Source organism: Giraffa tippelskirchi, chromosome 7 (assembly GCF_054371585.1).
Source record: "Giraffa tippelskirchi isolate mGirTip1 chromosome 7, T2T-mGirTip1v1.2.pri, whole genome shotgun sequence".
Lineage (NCBI taxonomy): Eukaryota > Metazoa > Chordata > Mammalia > Artiodactyla > Giraffidae > Giraffa > Giraffa tippelskirchi.
Window position 1 is genome coordinate 81,111,128 of NC_137281.1, and position 22,766 is coordinate 81,133,893.

At 39.4% G+C, this 22,766-nt stretch overlaps 1 protein-coding gene across 12 annotated transcripts in view; it reads left to right on the top strand.

Moving 5' to 3' along the window:
• The window catches only part of MAP2K5 (mitogen-activated protein kinase kinase 5), a 262,303-nt gene that overhangs the window by 155,845 nt on the left and 83,692 nt on the right, over positions 1-22,766 (top strand). For all 12 annotated transcript variants that reach the window (XR_014060033.1, XR_014060035.1, XR_014060034.1 and 9 more), the window contains one exon: positions 2,059-2,130. Coding sequence is in view for 9 of the 12 variants with exons in the window: in XM_081511849.1 (XP_081367975.1) it covers positions 2,059-2,130 (72 nt within the window). In the remaining 3 variants the exon portion in view is untranslated. The remainder of the gene's footprint in view (positions 1-2,058; positions 2,131-22,766) is intronic.

Consider the following 22,766-nt stretch of genomic DNA (forward strand, 5'->3'; position numbering starts at 1 on the left):
CAGATCAAGACTAGTGTGTGGCTCTTCTGACTTATAGTTCAGAGGGGCAGTTTGACACACAGAAAAGAACCTCTGTTTTGCAGTCAGACGTACCTGGTTTGAATCCTGGCTTTGTAATTAAATAATAGATTTAATACTTAATCCATAACTCTAGACTTTGGCAAGTCATTTAATCTTACTAAACCTCAGTTTTTACATTTGTAAAATGAAGGCAATAATATTGGTCAGGTTGTATGAAGTATAGAGGATACAGAGTATCTAGCCCAGTGTCTGGGACAAACTAGGTGGTCATTCAGTGGTAGCTATTATTATCCTTTCCCAGTGGGTACAAATTAAACCTCTCTGTGCCTCATTTGCCTTATCTGTTAAATGGGGATGATGAATAGTACCAGTCTAGTATGGATATTTATGAATCTAAAGTGAAATATGCATGAAAAGCACTTAGAAAAATGACTGGCACATGGAAATTCTTCAATAAATGCACGGAGTAATGACGTTGTCATTGATGATGATGATGATGGCATTACTCCTATAACTGGCTGGCTGGTTCCATATGGATGCTTCCTATTATAAATTGATCTCGCTAGAATTGGATAATGGATTCATTCAGATATGACCATGGAACTTGAAAAGTGATGGTAGCGGGGATTAGAACATAAAAGAAAAAGTATGAGGGGATTGGAATGACCATGTCTGTTAGCGGCTAGGAGAAATGGTCACATGACTCTCGGCCCTTGGGAAGAATTATTTTTGGTAGGAAAGGTATTTTACAAATTAAATAAATAAAGGAAGGGAAGTAAGACAATCCATCCTGCTACCTCAGGGTAGGGCTTTATGTAATTTTATGAAAAATGGTCCCAGGAGAAGACAGTAAATAAATATATTGAGATAGCCTGGTAGGTGGGAGTGGGAAGTAGGTTACAAAGTTCAGGTCCCAACTAAGCCAACTCACCTGAGAGTATCTGGCCCACATCTTCCATACCCCTGGTGTATCCCCTGCTGGTGAGTGGTGAATGCCCATTTCTTCCATCTGCAGTAGACCAAACTCACCCTGACTCCAGTTACTACTAAGGGTGGCTCATGCAAGCTTTTGAAGGATGATGGCTATGGTGGCTTCCAAGAATTCCAGGGATGGTACCACGAATAGAGTATAGTACTGGGGGCCAAGAGGTATGAGTCATGATCCTAGCCCTGCCATTACTAGCTCTGTAACCTTAAGCAACCATTCCATCTCAGTGAGACCTCAGTTTCTCTTATTCATTTGTTCCTGTGTTCATTCAAAAGACTTCTGTGAAGTACCTTACTGAATGCCAAATCTTGGAGGGATAGAGAAACTAGGCAGCAGCCACTTCAGTATGGAATTAGTCCTGTTGAACTAGAGAGTGTGCAGGTAATTGTTAGAACAAGTATTTTCTACATATCTTGAATGGAGGACCAAGAGTCCCAAAAGGACCTTTCAAACTGTTCCTTGGTTTATATCAAAAAGAAGCCCGATAAATGGGATAAAATGTTGAGTAGTAGGTGAATCTGGGCAAAGGAAATATGGATTTCTTTGTACTAGTCTTAATCTTAAAAATTTCCTACAAGTTTAATATTATACAAATAAAATTTTTAAATAGCAGAATTCCTAGTGATTCAGACCCATCTCTCAAAATGCAAATAAGTGATAATATTATATAATGTCCAGTAATTTGTCACTAGACAACTAAGACTACTGGATTTGGTTTGAGTTCAAGTCTCAGCTCATTTGCTAGTTTAGGACTTTGCCTAATATCTCATGAATGTGAGCCTTCATTTTCTTTATCTTAAAATAGAGATAACAAAGTTTCCCTCACAGGATCTTTGTGAGGATTCAGTAAGATTATATCTAATATATCTGTATTACCTATACAATTTCTATGGATTATCTACATAATACACATACATATAAAATTGTTTTTCTGTTCCTAATGTGCTGTGCAGAGATTGGTGACTCTGCCTTAGCTGAGCTCACTTGAGCATATGTATTTCCTGGAGTAGCTTACATCACCTCACAAGGTCCCTTCTGTTTTCTTTCAGCCTGAAAGAATTTCAGGGGAGCAGTATGGAATTCATTCTGATGTCTGGAGCTTAGGAATCTCTTTCATGGAGGTATGTTGATTGTAAAGAGATGCTCTTATGTATATCTGTACCGATATATTCTATTAGGAGAAATGAAGATTTGAAAAAAAAAAATTAAACTTCCAATGTATTATGTGTATATGTAAACAGAGGTTAACTGAGTAGTCCTTATTTTGATACCCTTACATGACTATTCTAAAGTGCTTTTTCTCACAGATCACCTGTGTAAAACTTACCTGGAGTGCTTCCTACAGGAATACAGGTTCCCAGACTCCCATCAAAAGACCAGTTAAATTCAAATCTCTAAGAATTAGCATTATTAACATGTTCCCATTGTACATCCTTATGTAGGTTCTAAATGTGGAGAACCTGTGTTTTGAAAAGAGAAATTCAAGAAAAAGTATGTGTGATAGCAGCCTTGTTGAAAGGCATATATGACTTCTAGAGGTGATTACTTTATTAAAGAGTACAGCCCTACTCATTTGGATGTATATTTTCTATATGTTTGCTTAGAAAGAAAAAAACCACCTTATTCCAGTTAGAATCATATCACGTGTTGCAGGACAGGGTATGAAATGATTTGAAGGAGGATAGGTATATGTATGTAACACAGTTTTAATGTATTTACTCTTTACAGCTGTATTTAGAATGGACTTTATTTTAGTATGCTACATGTACCCCCACTAGAACTTTCTGCTAGGGTTTCTGTATAGTGATTGTTGATCTGTAAGGAAATGCATAGAATTTGTATTAGATGGAGACCTGGCTCAGCATGAATTACAGCAGTATAGAGCCTAGATATCCACCAGTGTTTCAAGTGATGAATCTTACGCACATTGATTCAGATAAAAGAGAACTCTTTAAAAAAGTAAAAAGAACTCCTTAAATAAGATCATGGATAGAGTTGCAATCACAATTCCATCACTTTTTTTTTTTTTGGTCAAACGCTTTTTCTGTGATTTTTGCAATGCATGAATGCAGTTGAATTTCTAAGGAGATATCTTCAGAGTCAATTCACCTGCACTATAGAAAGAAAGCAAAAATATTCAGTGTTTATTGAACCATATTTTTCTGCTTCTTCATGAAAGGGGCTCTAAGAGGAAATACAGTATATATGCAACAGCTGAGAGATTGGCAATGCTGGTGGACAGATGTTCAGAACTGAGTCTCCCAACAGAATCCTGAAGGGCGTGCCCAGTTAGCCTGTTTCAGGGGAAACTAGTACCTTTGATTTGTGGAGCTCAGCTCTAGCTGTTATATAATTACCCTTTATGTATTTTAAATCATTGTCATTGAGTATATTTGATAAAAGACCAGATATAGTGTGGAACATTTGAGAAGTTGCACTGTATAAAGATAAGAGTCCTAGACTGGGAATGAAAGACTTGGGTTGCAGTTCTAGCTTTGCTACTGGTTTTCTAGGTGGCCCTGTGCAAGCCCCTGTGCTTAACTTTGGGCCTCAGTTTCTTCTTCTGTTAAATAATGATCTCTAAGCCCCTTTCCAAACTAACGTTTTATGACTAAGCAGTCTGCTCTTGTCTTTCTTTAACTTTCTGCAACAACTCTAGAATTGTGTGACTTAAAAACATGCAGAGGCACAGCAATACTGTCAAACAGGGTAACTAACAGATTTATGGTTTAGAGCACACCATTCCTTCCTTCCATATTCATTTCTTCATTCCATGTGTTGAGCTCCTGCTGTGTCTAGTAGATAGGCAATGGGGACATAGTAATGAAGGACACTCCATTCTTGATTCTCATGAAATTGCATTTGGTGAGGGGGGTGGAGTGTGTGGGACAGGAAACAGAAGGATAACTGAGTATATGATTTGTCAGGTGGTGGTAAGTCCTGTCCTATGGGGAAAAATGAAGTGGAATCCTCCTTTCCGATAAAACAGCCTTTGAGCTGAGACTTGAATGGTGTGAAAAGAGGGGGCCATCAGGCAACAGCAAATAATATGAGAGACCTGGGTTACTTGAGAGGAGTTAGCAAGGAAAAAATGGGAAAAAACACATTCAGAGTGGTAGCCAGGGGCCACATCATATACAGCCTTGTAAGCCATGGTCAGGATTTTAGATGTTACTCTGAGAGTAAATTATCTGAAATATGTTTTCACAGGATAGCTGGGTGCTCTGTGGAGCACAGAATATAGAGGGACAATCATGGAAACAGGGAGACTAGTTAAGATAAGTAGGTAGATAGACAGATACTTAATAAATAGAACATATTTTTGTAGCATATTGAAATATATGTCTGCCAGCATTTTGCTGAGTGCTCGGGATACAAAGATTAATAAAAAGAGATTCTGTTGTATAAGGAAGGGAGATTGCCATTGATGTATTTTGGATTTTGTTGATCATGTTCATTTATCCTGGAGGTAAACTATTAAATAGTCTCTAGAAGACTGAAGAAAACAGACTCGTTGAATTTATAAAATTAAGGTGTAAGGAACTGTGTGAAAAAGTGTCAACAATGAGTGTGAGACACCTGGAGGCCTGAAGGAGTGCCTTGGCTCATGTGATAAAGTGGGGAGTAGAAAAGGACCACTGGTCAAGAGTGAGGGCTGAAAAGAGTTCGGTGGTTTGCCATTCCCTGCGTTTTAAAATAGGTGCTGAGGAGCCAGATGTTAGAAGGAGGAAGAGATGGTCTTAGAGGATGTAAAGTGCAGTGTGATTATGATCATCACGAAGAGTTGTTGAGCACCTCTCTGTGTGGGATATTAAACTAAATGCTTTTGAAAGGAACTATGTGATCATAGTCTTTGTATTCTGGGAGCTTATGACCCAGCAGATAGGCGAGTGAGAACAAATGACCAAACACAGGTGGTGAATTAAGTTTTTAGAGGGAAGAGTAAGGCCCTGGCATATGTTTTATGGGTTTCCCTGGTGGCTCAGTGATAAAGAATCTGCCTGCCAATGCAGAAGATTCAGGTTCAACCCCTGGGTTGGGAAGATCCCCTGGAGAAGGAAATGACCACCCACTCCAGTATTCTTGCCTGGGAAATCCCATGGACAGAGGAACCTGGCAGGCTACGGTCCATGGGGTCGCAAAACAGTTGGGACATAACTTAGCGACCAAATAACAACAATGTGGTTTATACCAGATTCATTTGGGGTACAAAAATATGTGATGTGAAATAGGAGTTGGACACTTTGAGTCCATAGATGAGAAACTGTGTGTGAGTCAATAAGGAAGAGAACCCCAAGGTTCTTTTTTTTAAGGAGCAGATGTGATAAGAACATTACCTGAGGGGGTTGGGAAGTTAGCCCAAAAAAGGCACTTAAGGACCAATTTCTTTGTTTTCATCATGGTGTGCTAGGAATAGATGTGGTAAAACCTGTTCAGAATCACTGTCAATGGAGAGAAGTGTGAATCTCAACAGCATTTAAAAATTCTGAGTAGAAAATTGTGTCCTGAAACATAGTTAACATCTTCAAAGAGTAATTGCTTCTCTTGTGTTTGTCCTCACCTTTAAAAACAAGGTTCCCCTCCTAGACATGCACTGTAGAGAGCAGATGCTTCCCTTCGTTCGGTGGTCACTGTTTAAGCACTTACCATGCAGTGAGCCTTGACGAGCGGAGCACACGAAGATGAGGAAGGCCTGCCTGTGATGGAGGAGGCAGACACTTAAAGCCCAGAGCAGTGTGACAGCCATTACTAAGAACCAAGCACTCTGAGCCACGGAGGTTCAGGCGAGGAGAGCAAGACAGGCTTCTTAAAGGAGCTGACAGTTGAGCTTGGCTGTCTTAAAGGGAGTTGCCTCTTGGAGAAAGAAGGAAGAGATGGAGGAGCCCTTCCCTATCCCCCAGCACACGCTAAGGTGTATCTTTGTAAACCTTTCAGGAGAGAGCAGATGTCCAAGTATGCAGGATCTACCTACTTGTGTGGATACCTTCCTCAGAATGTTTTGAATCAATCAGTTTATCCCCCCAGAGTACCAGGTGGTAAAGAAACAATGGGGGAGGACTCCCCTGGAGGTGCGCTGGATAAGAATCCACCTGCCAGGGCAGGAGACATGGGTTCCGTCCTTGGTTTGGAAAGATTCCACATACCACAGAGCAACTAAGCCCATGTACCACAGCTGCTGAGACCATGTGCCACAACAACTGAGCCCAGGCACCGTAGAGCCCGGACGCCACAACCACGGAGCCCCCGTGCTGGAACTTCTGAAGCCTGTGCTTTGCACCAAGAGAAGCCACCACAATGAGGAAGCTGCATGCCACAGCGAAGAGTGGCCCCTGCTCACCACAACTAGAGAAAGCCCATGCAAAGCAACAAAGGCCCAGCACAGCCAAAAATAAATTTAAAAAACTTTAAAAAGAAGCAATGGGATAAAAATGTGGGAAACTGAGCTAAGATATTTTCCTGAAATTACACAAGAATCAAATAGAGACAAAATGGGAACTAGAGTTTTCTTTCCCTTCTACTTCTACCTAGCACTCTCCCATAAATTCCATAAAATCCCTGAGGTTTTTGGTGATTCAAGAGTCAAAAGGCTGCCTTCACTGCTTTAAACTCCTAAAATACAGGTTCACCCTTGCCTGCCTTCTTCATACTGCCCTTCCCTTGTTAACGTGCTGTCACAGTCCCCATGGGGGGTCATAACAAGGCCACACTCTTCCATAAAAGATGATACTATATGCTGCTAAAATGTGCTATTTAAAAAGTCACAGGTACATTTGTGCCTTAAGCACAGAATCTTTAATATCAGACTATCTTTTATCCAGCAGCAACACTGCCCCCATCTTCTCTCAGTTCAGTATCCCTCTTTCTGTGAGATAAAATGGGTCTTCTCCAGGATTTTGTTAGCTATATATAGTATTTGGAGTTGGCTGAAGTAGGATAAACGGTGGAAATTATCCTTATTAAGAAGGGAAAAAATGAGATTATTCAGCTTGACTAGAGAGCATGGTGGTTTTACTAAGATATGAAGATTTCAGCCCCTTTCTGTGTTTTTTGTTTATGGTTTTCAGCTCAGACCTTGAAATGTGTTGTAGTTCTCCTCATGTGAATTATAGAACAAAATAAAGGTCATTGTCATGTAAGGGGTTTGTAATGGGGAAAAGAACCCACATGGAATTAATTGCTCTTCTTCCTTGAGCCTTTATGACAACAATCAGTGTGAAAATGAAAAAAAAAAAAAAGAAGTGAGACCACTAACAGGCATACAAAATGTCTAAACTAGGACAAGCTGGGAAGATTAATCCTGCTCTAGAGTACTTGTTTATCAATAACCTCAGATATGCAGATGACACCACCCTTATGGCAGAAAGTGAAGAAGAACTAAAGAGCCTCTTGATGAAAGTGAAAGAAGAGAGTGAAGAAGTTGGCTTAAAGCTCAACGTTCAGAAAACTAAGATCATGGCATCTGGTCCCATCATTTCATGGCAAATAGATGGAGAAACAGTGGAAACAGTGTCAGACTTTATTTTCTTGGGCTCCAAAATCACTGCTGATGGTGATTGCAGCCATGAAATTAAAAGGCACTTACTCCTTGGAAGGAAGGTTATGGCCAACCTAGATAGCATATTTAAAAGCAGAGACATTACTTTGCCAACAAAGGTCTGTCTAGTCAAGCCTATGGTTTTTCCAGTGGTCATGTCTGGATGTGAGAGTTGGACTATAAAGAAAGCTGAGCGCCGCAGAATTGATGCGTTTGAACTGTGGTGTTGGAGAAGACTCTTGAGAGTCCCTTGGACTGCAAGGAGATCCAACCAGTCCATCATAAAGGAAATCAGTCCTGGGTGTTCATTGGAAGGACTGATGTTGAAGCTCAAACTCCAATACTTTGGCCACCTCATGCGAAGAGTTGACTCATTGGAAAAGACCCTAATGCTGGGTAGGATTGGGGGCAGGAGGAGAAGGGGACGACAGAGGATGAGATGGTTGGATGGCATCACCGACTCGATGGACATGGGTTTGGGTAAACTCTGGGGGTAAACTCTGGGAGTTGGTGATGGACAGGGAGGCCTGGCGTGCTGCGATTCATGGGGTCGCAAAGGGTCGAACACGACTGAGCGACTGAATTGAACTGAGAATACTTGTTTGACTCTTGAAGAGAGATCCCACCAATTCAGTTGACTGGGTGATTTTTAGGACTGTTCACCCTTCTTGCTGCTCTTTAAAGACTTCGGGGCTACACTTTAAAATGAAAAAGAGTGTGTACATAGTAGAAACTGATGGTTTTCATTCCTAGGGGTAGGGAGCACCTAAAACGTTTTAGGGCAGGGTTTCTTAGTTGCACAGGCTGTGCAGTGCTTCTCTCTTCTCCCATGGAACGAATGGCTTGAGAACCCCACTCTTGTTTTTCACTAATTAGTTACCCCATTCATACTCTTTTTTAAAAATTAATTTATTTAATTGGAGGCTAATTACTTTACAGTATTGTAGTGGTTTTTGCCATACGTCAACATGAATCAGCCATGGGTGTACATGTGTTCCCCATCCTGAACCCCCCTACCCCCCATTCATACTGTTGTGTCACTCAAATCACAACACATATCTGTAGGAGGGAAGTAAGCAGTCATATTTGGAAAAGCTGGATTTTTCAGCTGGTCCTAATCGGTTCAAAAAATGACTCAGCACACACCCTCCTCTATCATCCCATTTTTTGCGCCCAGAATGATGCACATACATCTAAAAAGGCACCAGGTCAGTCGTCAGGGTTCTTATTCTCACTGAGTATGCTATCCAAGTACATGTTCTGGTTTGTGATTCTCTTTGGCGGGCTATTATAAACTTATTAAGGTTGGTGGTGAATAATCTGACAGGCTTTTCCATAGGAGTCAGACTGAAAGCCCCATCTTTAACGCCTGCATTTTGCTCTTTTCACGTGAGTCCTCCTCACTCTTTGTGCCTTTGTTCACCTCCTCTCTCCAGCAGTCTCTTGAGTCCAAAGCACAGAACAGTCTGGCTCAATGTGCTTGGTTAATTGGAGTGTCACTCCGTCCTCTGAGACCCCTCTTCAGCATGATCACTGTTTTACTGAAGTGGTCTGAATGATGTGTTAAATGATGAAAGCAAGGTCCGTGGCTTAGAAAAATGCCTCTAGATAGGTGAAGAGCACATTCAGAGAGTCACACGAGGTCACTGTCATCAAAGTAGCACCGTCTTCTGAAGATTTGATGGGTTGTATTGTTCTGACAGAGTTAAGAGTTTTTCTTGTGAGCTTCAAAATCACTTTAACCATGTTAAAAATATTCAAGGAGCACTATGCCATTCACTCTATGTGGAGTATCATTTTCTTCTTCTCCCCAAGATACAGTTTAAATACCCATCTTTTATGACACCGACTCATCTCTCCAGCTAAAAGTAATTTCATCTTCTGACCTTCATCTACATCTTCCTTGTGGCATGTGCATTTTTCACTTTGTATTATATTAATTTACTGCTATGTCATAGATCCTTATGACAGAATTTAAATCCAATTCTCTCATAATCTCCTGCCCTCTCTAGCACAATTTCACTGCCCTAGTGGTTACTCAGGAAATCTTTGGGGCTCAATTTTTTCTTACTTTTGTAATGGTTTTAAAGTAGTTTCTGAAAATAAAGATCAGAGTTAAAGTTTGATAAAGTCTTTAATGTAAGCACTCACAAACATTTGCTGAATGGATCACAAATGTTTTGAATGTGAAGAAGAGTTTTGAATCAGACCTAGATTCAAAATCCACTTCAACCAATGTAAACTATAGATCCTAGGGTAAATCAGTTAATCTCTTGGGGCCTTTAGGTGGCCGCTCCATTTCAGAGCTTGTGAAAAAGTCACAATGAGAAAATTAAGCCATTATCCCTTCCCTTTAAGAGGAATTACCTTTTGAAATGTTCACATATGGTTCAAAAAGCCTACAAATTAGGGTTAAGGGCTTTCCTGGTGGTTCAGATGGTAAAGAATCTGCCTGCAATGTGGGATACCCAGGTTTGATCCCTGGGTCGGGAAGATCCCCTGGAGAAGAGAATGGCTACCCACTCCAGTATTCTTGCCTGGAGAATTCCATAGACAGAGGAGCATGGCATTGAAGCACATGCGTTATCTTACACTCTCACCTCAAACTCCACTGAAAATGGTCATAAAGAGATTTTTTAAAGCTTTATTACCATGAAGAAAGGGAAAGGAGACAACAGCAACCAAATTTTGGGTGTGGGAAAGCAGATGGCCAACAGTAAACAACTTAATGGAACCGAGAGTACTGTAATCCGAAGCCAGCAGTAAAGAAAAAAAGAAGCACCTGATTTACTTTAAACCACCAAGAAGGCTCAGGAATTGGTGGTACCAAGTATCTGAAACTAAGAGTGGAGGTGAGGCCAGAGAAGAGAATTGTTTTAGTTTGTCTGAGAAACAGTTAAGCTGTTTGACGAATAGTTACGCTGTTTAACTCAGCGATTCTTTCCTTAACTCAGTCACCCTCCTAAACCCTAATACACAAGAGGAGTTTGTATGTTAGCGGAGGAGTAAGTAGAGGAATTTCTCTGAGAATAAAATAAGTGATACCTGGCACTGTAGGAGGCTGAGTCTCATTCCTGATGCAGAGGCATTAAAGGAAAGTTTAGATTCTAAATGTGGAGACTCGCAGCTGTCCTGCCACACCCTGTTTCTGGGACACTGGCAGCCAAGATTACCTTTCAGGTAGAATATTGGAAGAGACTTTCTCGAGGAAAATGTGACCAGGCGGTCTTAAAGATCCAGGCACTGGGAGTTTCCTATGGAAACAATCCAGCTAAGTGGCGTTACCTAAGCCTACAGTCTCCACCCATAAGTGAAGAGTTGCAGTCAGAATTTACTCTTAGCAAAACATTTGAGGAAGGATTTTAAGGTAAGAACAGAGACCTAAAATAACTAAAAAAGAAAAAAATTTGGAGAACTTAAAAACTGCAAAGGAGAAACATTCAAATGAACTATAAAATATTCTCAGAGGGATAGGAGAAATTATGGCATCCAGGAAAAAAGAACAGGCTGCAGTAACAAAGGAACTTTCAGATGACGACAACAAATAAGAGAGAATTGAAAATCAGAGAACCAGGTTAGGCAATTTAACATGAAAAACAGAAGTTTCAGGAAGAAACAACAGAAAAAACAAAGGGGAGGAAATTGTCAAAATAAATGTTTTGATTTTAATTTTATAATGTGAAAGAAATGTTTATATGTCATTTGAGATGGCCTTCTTCTTAATATTCCTACAGTAGGAAAAAAAAGCCCCAACTTTTAAAAAAATGACATATGTCAGTGCTTTCAACCAGAGAAAGTGAATTTTTGTCAGAGAATCGTAAATTATTGAATTCTCTGTAGACATCTATAATAGAATTTTCCCAAGGGAAATTTAGCATAAAATGTACAAATAGTTGATTGCAACTACCTTGTCTTGTGGAGTTCTGAAAAGCTGTTAACACATCGAATTTTTAAAATTTTGCCTTTATCCATACTGTTGAATGGATATCAGATAAGTCTCATTAGATATCAAGAGAATGAACTGTGATTTTCTTTGTTTATGAGCAAACACATGAAGTATATTGAGCTATGTGAAAAAAGTGACATGGATCACTCCACCCAATACCATTGACAGAAGTTTCTGGAGAAGTGTGGTGAAGAGTATGTCATTTTCTTTCTGTGATGTATTTTCAGATATTAAGGCTATCATCCTCACTCTTGAACTGTTAAGAGTTCACATTTTTCCTTAACCAGAAATGCTGGCATCACCACTTATAATCAGTGTTATCTTGGCCAAGTCATTTTGCTACTCCAAGTATCAGTCTCTTCTTATCTGTGGAACAAAGATAACATTAGTATTAATAAACATTAATAAATATTCATTAATAAATTAATAACATAACATTAATTAATTTACATTTATATATATTAATATAACATTAATAAATTTTATTGAACACTTCTTATGTGCCAAATACTTTACTGGGTGCTGGAGACACATTGATAAATAAAACAGGCATGTTCCCTCTCCTTGTTGAACCTACAATGTAATTAAGGAGACAGGTGATAAACAATAATAATAAACGTGTGTGTGTGTATATATATATATATATATATATATATATATATATATAAAGAAGGCACTTTGAGAAGTAAGCTTCTTTTTGAAATAACATCTAGGCAGTGAATGTTTACCAGGTGAAAAGAATTATGGAGCATTTTCTAGACTCAGCTTCTGCCTCTAAATATACTGAAGAACCTACCTATTCCCAGCTTTCGAAACAAACAAACAAAAAAAAACGGAAATGTAACTTAGCCTAGTCAGTCTATAGCTGCAGCCTTGTTTGCTTTCCCAGCCCGTGGTGATTGTGAACCTGGTCTGAGGGGTGATGGATGGCTCTGGATGCCCTCTGAGCAGCTGCTGTCAGCTTCTCTCAACCATAACAGCTTAGCCTTTGGTGTGCTCCACAGATAACCAGTGTTTCCACCTCTTCCTTTTTATAATCGTTGTCAAGAACGTGAGTGGACATTGACTCTTACTATAATATGTTGTCTGCTGCTCCATCTAGTGAAATATCTTACCTGTTGATCGAAGTTTCTGCTGAAAACCATCAGAAAGCAGAAGTGTTAAAGCTGAAGGGTCCTAGGACAAAGAAGATTTCAGTGAGAGATTGTATAGGAAAGTGGGTAGAAGTGTGGTTCGGGAATTCTTGTCATGGGCCTCTTTCGCTTCCACTGAAGAATACTGAGGAAAAGAGCATGTAACAGTTTCTGTCACTCGTGCCCCTGCTCGCACTCCCCTTTCTGTAATTCTGTCTTAACTTGATTTTTTTCTATTGTCTTTTTTTTTTGCCTGAAATTTTATATAACTTATTGCAAAAAGAAGCTGTTAAAATGACCTTTGGCCGATGATGGATTGACTGGTTCAGTCCTTTGCAGGGTCTGTGAAGGGATCCAGCTGTCTCAGATTACCATGCCTAAATGTGCATTTTCCAAGGTTGTCAGTGATGGTAGTGCTTGTGAAACTGGCAAACAAAGTGAAGTGTTTCCCACTGAATGAGGCATTGTTGAGCTTGCTTTGTGCTCAGAGCTATCGTGAACAACCATGAGATTGACAGAACAAGATGGAACAGGTGCTAGCAATCCCAGCTAAGCATTTTATTATTTTCATGGATTTCAGACTGTTTTTAAAGTTTTTTCAACAGCACATGTCCAAATCGTGGATAAACACAAGCACACACAATTTGGACTTTTAAAACATTTGAATCAAGTCTTGATATGGAAAATAAAGAAATAAAGAGAAGACAAAGCAGTCATTTAACAACTCTGTATTCCAGTGTTTGAAGAATTGTCGGTAGAGGATAGGCAATCTGCTACTTTATGACTGGCAGGCTGAACTTTCTGAAGCTAACAAAAAAACAAACAGTCCATGGTTTTCTATTCAGTATAAAGAAGAATTCTCTGGGACTTCCCTGGCGGTCCAGGGGTTAAGACTTCACCTTCCAGTGCAGGGGGTATGATTACGATCCCACATATCCCCATATCCCACAAGCTGAGATCCCACATACCTTGTAGTCAGAAAACCACACCAAAACAAACAAACAAACAGGAGCAATACTGTAATACATTCAGTAAAGACTTTAAAAACAGTCCACATCAAAAAAAAGTCTTCAAAAAAAAAATTCTAATGAATAGATCCCTGCACCCTTGTTATTCAACAGTGCTGCTGTCCCTTTGGAAGTAAAAAATGACCCATCCCTAGAAGCATTTAAGTAGTGACTGAAGACTTGTCTCAGGTTTGGGTTTTTTTTTTTTTTAAGAAGTTTTTTGTAGAAGAGCCAAGTATAAAGTTAGACAAGATGCAGTCATTTATTCATTTAGTCACTTAGCAAATTTTTGTTGAGTGCCATTATGTGACAGGCACTGTGATGGTCACTGAGGACATTGCTGAGAATGAAAGGGACAAATCCCCTGCTTTCACGGAGCCTACATTATAAATATATACTATGCTTGACAGTAGTAACTTTTTAGACAGAAATAACATCGTACAATAGGGGTAACTGAGTAGTGTGAGGTTACTTTAGAGGTGAGATCTAAAAGATAAGAGGCGGGCAGGGTTCTAGTGACATGTGTCAACTCTGAAATTCTCTGAGTGTGATAATTTGAGGAACTGCTGCTGCTACCTTTGAGATACCCAGCAGTAACAACCACTGCTCGTAGAGTTATATCAATACTCAAATCCAGTGACCTGGAATTGACTTAAAAATCCTCTCAAAGATCCTCCAGTCTGCTTTACCTGCTTTGATTCTGACCTGAGTAATAATAACTTTTTTAGCATTTATTTGAAAAAATCTTTTAAAAATCTTTCTAAATACAATCTTATCTTGTATTTAGAGACCAAAGTGTCTTTTAACTATTTAGAAGAGAGACATTAGAACTTGTTAAGTCAGATCCCTCCTCCTATCAGTGAGGAAGCTGGGATCCTCACTGGATCCCAGGGAGGGACTGCGCCTGCAAGTACAGCAAAAGCTAGGACTGTGCAGAAGAGGCCCTGCAGGTGGGACCTCTGATGTGAAGGGAAGTACGCTTTCCTCTATCGCTCACTGTTGACATCTTCTTGCTCAGTGTCGTTCTGGAAGGATATCAACACTTTATGTGTATGTAACACTTAACAAAGCCATTTGATATTCATTATCTCATTTAAGCTTCTTCCCACTGTGGTGGGAAATGACCAAAAAATTGGCAGTTTAAGGTATCCAAGATCATTCCACCCACTTTGATCTGTAAGCGTCAAAGGTTCCTACTTGGCAAATAAGGAAACTAGATTTTTTAAATTTTTAATTTCTAGAGAAATTAAAGGACTTCCAGAAAGGCTAGGTGACTGGACCAGGCAGCGGCAGTTAAATATCCTGACCCTGGATGAAAGTCTGCTTCTTCCACTAAGCGTAGAAAAGAAGTAGATCAGTAGTTTTGAAGAAAGGAGTGAGAAATGGTAAATGTAAATGAGCAGGAAATTAGATAAAGGGAAAGACTGGTTTATTGTGACTCAACTCATCACCGCTTTTCACAGGATTGCTACCTACACTATCCCTATAGTTGGTTCAGCTTTATTATAGTTTGAAATGTAGTAATACAATTGCTGTTGTTTTTCAGAAACAAAGGCCAGTTTATTTTTCTTAAAGAAACACAAAAATTAACCTAATCTCCAGTATGTCTACTGAAATAAAGTAGAAGTGGGTAGGTAAGAGTTGCATCTAATCAGTAAACATTTATAATAGTACTGCCCTGTGTTAGTAGTAGGGATAGAAAAACTTTGTCCTTAGGAGCTCCTTGACTCGGAGGGGAAAAGACCAGTAAAAGTGCAATGGAAATACGCATAGGGGGCTTCCCTGGTGGCTCAATGGTAGAGAATCTGCCTGCCAGTGCAGGAGACATGGGTTCGATCCCTGAACTGGGAGGACCCCATATGCAACAGAGCAATTAGGCTTGTGAGCCACAACTATTGAGCCTGTGCTCTAGAGCTTGTGAGCCTCAACTATGGGAGGCCGAGTACCCTAGAGCCCGTGCTCTGCAACAAGAGAAGCCACCACAACTAGAGAGTAGCCTCCGCTTGCCTCAACTACAGAAAAGCGTGTGCAGCAACAAAGGCCTAGCACAGCCGAAGATGGATAAATACATAAAATTCTTTGTAAAAAGCAAAGTGTGTAGGACAGGGCAAATGAGCAGGAGAGCTGACATCAATGTCAAGGATAGCATTTCAGTTATCTATTACTGTTAATAAACTATCCAACATTAGTAGCTTAAAATAACAGTCATTTATTTTTTTCTCAGGATTCTGTGAGTCAGGAATCCTAGTAGGGCTCAGCATTCCATGTAGCATCCTCTCATGAGGGTGCCGTCCAGTGGGGCTTAAGAATGGAAAAGTCAGCATGCCTTCACTTGCATGCATGGAATCTTGGTGTGGGGACGGCCACTCATCTGTCTCTCCCCCCTCCATGCCTCCTCTCTCCCTCTCTCAAGGAGCAGCAACACACAGAGAGGCCACAAGTGTGAGCATATCTCCTGATTATGACTCTTTGAAATGCCTAGAAATACAGGTGTGGCTTAGATTGAGTTTCATAGACTGTACCCCAGCACTGATGTTTTCTCAAGGTTCCCATAGCTACCTGATTCCAGTGAGCAGTTTAGAGGTGGAGGACACCCCCACCCAAGGGAGGTCTCTAGGGACTGTTACCAGGATTAAAGCTACCCACTGTTAGAGGACACAGGTCAGCGTTATATGAACATACTGAAAAAGTGTCATTTCTTAATTCTTACTGTAAAGATGAGAATGGTTGTTGAATTAATAAGCACATGAAATGGATTTGGGGGCAGTTAACTCTAATCTTTTTTCATTCTTGTAACCCTTTAGTCTTTAATAAGAAATAAGTCAGCTACATTCATCATAATGCTGAAATATGTGAAAATGATTATTCTAACCAGTGATGTACGTACAAGAGTGCCTTGACAGTTAAAACATGGTTGTTTCTACCATTAATGCTACAATACTTTAATAAACATAGTATACAAATTTCTCAGTATTAGAGGAAGCCCCAGTTAAAACTATCAACCACTAATATTGAGAAGTTTGTATACTATGTTTATTAAAGTATTGTAGTGTTAATGGTAGAAACATCCATGCACCACCAAGCTGACTAAGCTCTAGGAGACATCATCATCAGGGGGCTTATAATCAGCAAATGCTCATGGTTAGCCTAATGCAAAATATTATTTCTGGTGTCATGGAGGATGTATGAAAGTTTATGACTTAGAGTTTGCCCTTAAACAAGTGAAACTTACCAGGCATTAGATATATAGGAAGATGTTACCAAGTGGGATGTGATACACTGCCCAGTGAAGAGTATGGACAGAGGGTGTGGATTTTGTCCTCCAAATTATTTTCTGGGACTAACTCCCAGCAGAAGAGGAGGAATAATTTGAAACAAGTTCTGAAAGGGTAGATAGCTTGGAGTCACCTATTCATCTGTTACCCTATCTCAGATTCCACACAGGAAAACCACCCTCACTATTGCATTTTGAATTGTTCAAAATTTTAAAGAACATCTGTTTTTCTATTAAAAAAGTAAAATGTTTGCTTTCATCCATCATGACTGAACTTTATCTCTCTTTAATTCGGAGTCTCTCACTGAATTTCTTCTCAATGCACGGAACACCATCAAAAAAGACCTTTGCAGTTGTTTTTAAGAGACTTTTAGAGATTCAGTTATATACTCAGATATCTTAATTAGCATTGCTCTGAGTGAGGCTACTGATGAAAATCAACTTGAAACAATTAGAATGTCTTCAAAGCTTCAAAGTGGGTCTGTTTAAATGGAGGGTTTGGCGGGGGTGGGTGCCTTTTATTTTAAATCAATTTGCTGGGTCATATTTACTATGGCCTAGTTGAAGTTATATATTGCATTTAAGCCAGAGTGTTCAACTAAAAAATTAGTCAGGCAGAATTTTTGGTCTACTATAGTATAGTATAGACAGATAGATTGTATGTGTGTTTATATATGTGTGTATATATCACACACACATATTCATATATACATATATATGCATAGACACACAAACTCTTTTTATAAGGAAAGAGGGAAGAAAATGACACAAGTAAAATAGCATTATGGGAGAAGGAGGAGAATTATGTGTCATAGGACAGCAAGGTTAGAAAGACCAAGGAACATTTAACGATTCAGAACAATAGCGTTTAGCATGAAATCTACTTTTTATCATCCTTACCCAGCCATCAGAATGAAGAAAGACAGTGTCCAGCTGCAGCAGTAGTTTGGTAGCAGGAGAATTAGAAGTAAAGGTACTAGTGCCTGAGGGGTGGGTCATGAATTAATAATTGCTATGTTGCGGATGAGCCCCGTCAGAAGAGCTGAAAATGAGGAAGTTGCCTTACAGAGCGCTATCAATCACTCAGTGACCATAACTTCCAGTAATTAGTGTATTTTATGGGCCTTTGCTTCAGTGGCTCGAAAGCACATATGCTCCAGTCACAGCTAAACTTTGCCAGAGTAATATTCCAGGATGATTTATCCTCCTGCTGCACTGGGATATAACCCTATATTAGGTGAAGATTGTGAACTAAGCTGCAATAAAGTGTAAGTTTAGGTACAGTTTGCCCAGGTTGAGACCTCAATGTATCATGCTTTTCAGCATTCATGGTTAGACTACAGCAAGCAATCATTTTTTACAGTAAAACAAATAAAGCAATTAAAGGAACAGCATTAGGATATTGTACTTGTGAATTACTGTTGCCCTGGCCCCATTTAAGTGTCCACTGTTATAAACCCATTTCTAATTTAAAAAGAAAAAAAAAATCCACTGAATTAGAAACATTTCTTTATAATGCTATCTTTTCTCCATTATTATAGTAATCAGTGGAATAGAATGCAGGACCTTCTGAATGATGGATAAACATTTGATTTATTTCTTTGTGCTGCTGTGTTTGGGATCCTTAAGTTAAAACAAATTTACTTTTTATCAGTGGGCTCTGGTGAGGATGAGTCATTCCTTTTAAAATATTGGGACATGTTAAGAAGCACTCCTGATGGGAACCTCACAGTTATGCTCTTTCTACACAAAAGAAACGTTATTTGTGAGCCCTCCAGAGCACTCGGCACTTTTTGAACAGGCATCAGAAGTTACTTGCCGTGGCTCACGCACTGCACTGGGAGTCTCATGGGGCCTTTGCCAACAAGGGGCCTTTGCCATTGCCAAAACATCTGAAGAGTCCAGAGTTCCCAGTGATTTAACAAGCTTTGCCACCAACCTCCAGTATGACCTTGGGCAAATTAATTAAGCTTCCTATCCCTCCATTGAGCCATAATTTTATTTGTGTTAAAGAAATCCTTGGAATCATAGGAAAGCATTATGTGAAAAGTATAAATTGAATAGGGAAAGCATATGCATGGTCGGCCCACTGTGTTCCTTTTAGGGTGAAATGTTTCTACACCACTTTTCAATGTTTAGTGATGGTTGTTCTTGAATTTCCTGAAATAGACACCAGTCATAAGCCCATTTCACCAAACATGGGTGGAAAAGTGTTCACAGTTTGATGCTTTCATTCCATTTGTTATTCCATCTTTAATTTGCAATGTATTATAATGTCATACAAGTTAAAACGATAATAGTAAAACAAACTAATTGTCTTTAATTAAAGGGAATTAGGTTTTGATTTTAATATATTTGATGTAGTGAGAACTGATAACGTGGAGGGTCCCAAAGGTTATTAGGGCATATATCTGTTGGGCCTGATAGTGTTAGTAATAACCCTCTTCCTCATAGTTCTAGACATGAACAAATATGTCACTTCATCAGTCTCTGTTACTCGCACTTATGCCCCTCCGCAGGGGTTGCAGATTCCACAAGTTATCAGCTAATGGCGTTATACATTAAAAATTGAAGCTTTCCTCACTCCGAGGCCCTTCAAGGCTTTGTTCTTAAGCCCTAGACACTTTGGAGTGCAGCTGCAAACTATAGGCAGAAGATTAAATTAATTTGTAACCTTTTTTTTTGGTATACTGTATTAGTAAATCCTCCACATTTAATTGAAACCCTGCTTCAAGACGCTTTGTGTTTCTGTGTTCTTTGTTGTCACTTTAACCTCCCAAACACTTTAGCACTGGTAAATTGCTGTTATATCCTTCGGATTGTTTTTAAACCATTCAGTAAGAGGACAGCAAAATTGATACATGGGAAGAAAAGCAAAATCTTAGGGTAGGTTTTGAGGTATTTAATATTTATTATGGTCCTTTGCCAGCATGGTTTCAGATGATTTAAACTCTCTCTCTAGGATTGTATAAATTGGTCTTGGGATGAAATCTCACCTAGGGAATTTTATGTAATCCAATAGTTAAGTCTGATTTTTTTTAAAGTTTCCCTGTGTCTGAATGTTCCAAAGTGGCCGCTGCAATTCTGTAAAATGAGGGTTTAACTGCAGTGTATGGTCTAAAGGCAAAATCCTTCTGTGGAAATTTAACTGTGTAAGATGTGCACAGGTAATTCACAAATTTTAGAACATTTCAGACTATAAAGTCCTCCTTCAGCTACATCACTGGCTGTGTTGAAAATGCTTATTTTCAACGTGCAGTTTTGTTGAGAAACATACAATATGTCTAAATTAAGAATTTATAAAACTCCAGTGCTCTTTAACATAACTAAATTTAAAACAACTCCCCCACTGTTGATATTCTAAGTTGGAAAGTTGGTCACCAAAAACATATCCTGAGTTTATGTCCTACACTGGCTTTCTGGCTACAGTGTATGTTTTCTCTTTATCCTTTATGACTTCATGACAGTAATGACCTTTACTGTTAACAGAAGCCACTGTTGTTGCTTTGTCAATAAATATCTTCTGTCCTGACTTTTTGTTGAAATGCCAAAGTTTCTATCATGCAGTTGTTATGTATCTGGCAATTGTTATAATCACACCCACACATATATTGATTATTTAAACCATAAAATCCAACTTATTCAAATATTGCTAACTCAGTACTATTGTATAGATTATGGACAACTTAAAAGGTCAGTAAGATGACGCTAAGGAACAGTCCTAGTTTTACAGTGAAATGTTAGTAGCTTGCTGTTATTTAAATGTATTCCTAACTGGTAAATGTTTTCAGAGTGTTTAGCAGTTTACTGAATCTTAAGTATTTGGAATTAAAATGCACTTTTTTATTTAATGTTAAATAGAATCCTGTCCCTCCCCCATCTCTGCCTCCACTCCTCCAAAATAAATAAAGCTTTTCCAAATCTTTTACAATATGAGCTGTTCCCCTCCTGGGAATGAAAAGGATGTTAGAGTCATCTGATGAATTGCTGGCACGTACATGGATCCACGTTTTTCAATATACTTTTTTTTAACTGGACTTAAGCTGCCTAAATTTAAATGCTTCTTTTGTAAAGATGATAAAGAGAGCAATGACTTCTATTGGCTTAGCCCTAATCTGTTTGCTTTGTTGTGATTCTTTTTTTTTTTTCTTCTTTAACTGTTAACCTATTTATAAATCTAAATCTACATACAAAGGTCATTGGTTGGCTGAACTTAAACCATTTTACTCAGTAAATTTAATTAAGAAAATACAGTGCAACTCATAAGCAAATGAGTTTTTTCCTAGTTTTAAACCAAACCACCCTCTTGAGTGCTGATTGCCTTGCCCGACCCCTGGTGATACAGAAACAGGCAAAATTAAAAAGGACATTAAAGCTTCATTAAATCTGAAACACATTTAGTACAGTGACATATCTGCAGGCCATTTCAGAGAAGATTACATACTCTCTTTTGTAAGTTTCCTAATTTATAATACCTTGACAATAAAAACTGGGGAAATGCAAGTAGATTAATAGACCAGTAGGGGTAAAAGATACAGAATGGCCCCAGGTCTGTCTGTCTCTGAGACAGTCACTCATAGCATATGTGCTCCTTCTTCCCCATAAGGTTTCAGTGTTTATTTTGAGTTTTGACAGCCTCAACCTTATCTGCTAAGAGCCCTTTTCCTTTTTTACCTTCTCCTAATTGAACTTGATAAAAAGCTTCTAGGGCCTGGCTGTGTATTTCCTTCTGTTTTGTCACAAGACAGATAGTACAGAACATAAACATTGCAGCTGCATTAAACCTAAAAGGACAGAGACTTACATGGAAGGCAGCTCCCTCTCCCAGAGCCTTAGAATGACTGCTTTTGGTGCCACCCTTACAACACCGCTGCCAGTTTTCACTGACGCAGAATTGGAATCCTTGGCTTGCTGCTGGAACAACCCAGTGGCAACACTGTGAATGAGGAAATGATTGTTGTGCATCTCTGGTCAAGAACTAGGAACCATTCTCTGCCCTCTGATTCAGAAGAGGTCAGATCTGCAAGATGCCTTAGAAACAGTCCTCCCAGGAATGTAGTAGACAAGTAAGACTGAGCTTCCACAGGAAATCAGGGAAGTACACACAAGTAGAGCCAGTCCCAAGGATGATGAGTTTGCTTCTTCAAGCACTGCCACCTGTTCCCACACAGGCTGGTACAGAGGCTCCCAGCTGAATTTTCTCTGTTCTCTAGCGTGGAGGTCTCTGACAGAGTAAATTAATGACATCAGCCAGCCTCATTACCTTTTATCACTCATGAGAAGGGAGCCAAGTTGATGAATGCACGTGCCTAAGTCAGCTATAGTCTCACCTCTCCACAGGACAGTGATGTCTTGAGAATTTGAAGTTTTGTGTTGAAGTGGGAAAAGTTCACATTTTTCATCTTATCCCATTTTTTTAAAGCCTTCCATTTATCATTGCTTAGTTCTGCAAGAACCAATGGCCAGTGTTGACACTGGCCAGCTAGTCTAGACCTTAGCCATATGTATGGCGGGCAAGTTTCTTCTGCTGGTAAGCTAGGTGGACAGAAGTCTTCTGTAGGCCCTATAACACGTTCAGCATATACCAAGGTGAATGGTGTAGCACCTGTGGAAGGACTTCAGATAGAATGTTCTAAATGTTTTCTAGCAGTTGTTAAGCTGTCAGCTTTTTCAGATGAGAGACCCTCCTCTTGCTACTTTTTAAAGTCCAAATGAAAGAGTGTGCAAAGCTCATAATCTGCAGATGGGTGTGGTGATAGGTGACAGCCTTTGGTGAGCTGTCACTGCCTGTCAGTTCAGTACAGAATGGGGCAAATGCCTAGCCCACCCATTTCTGCCACAGAAGACCAGAGTGACTCCTCC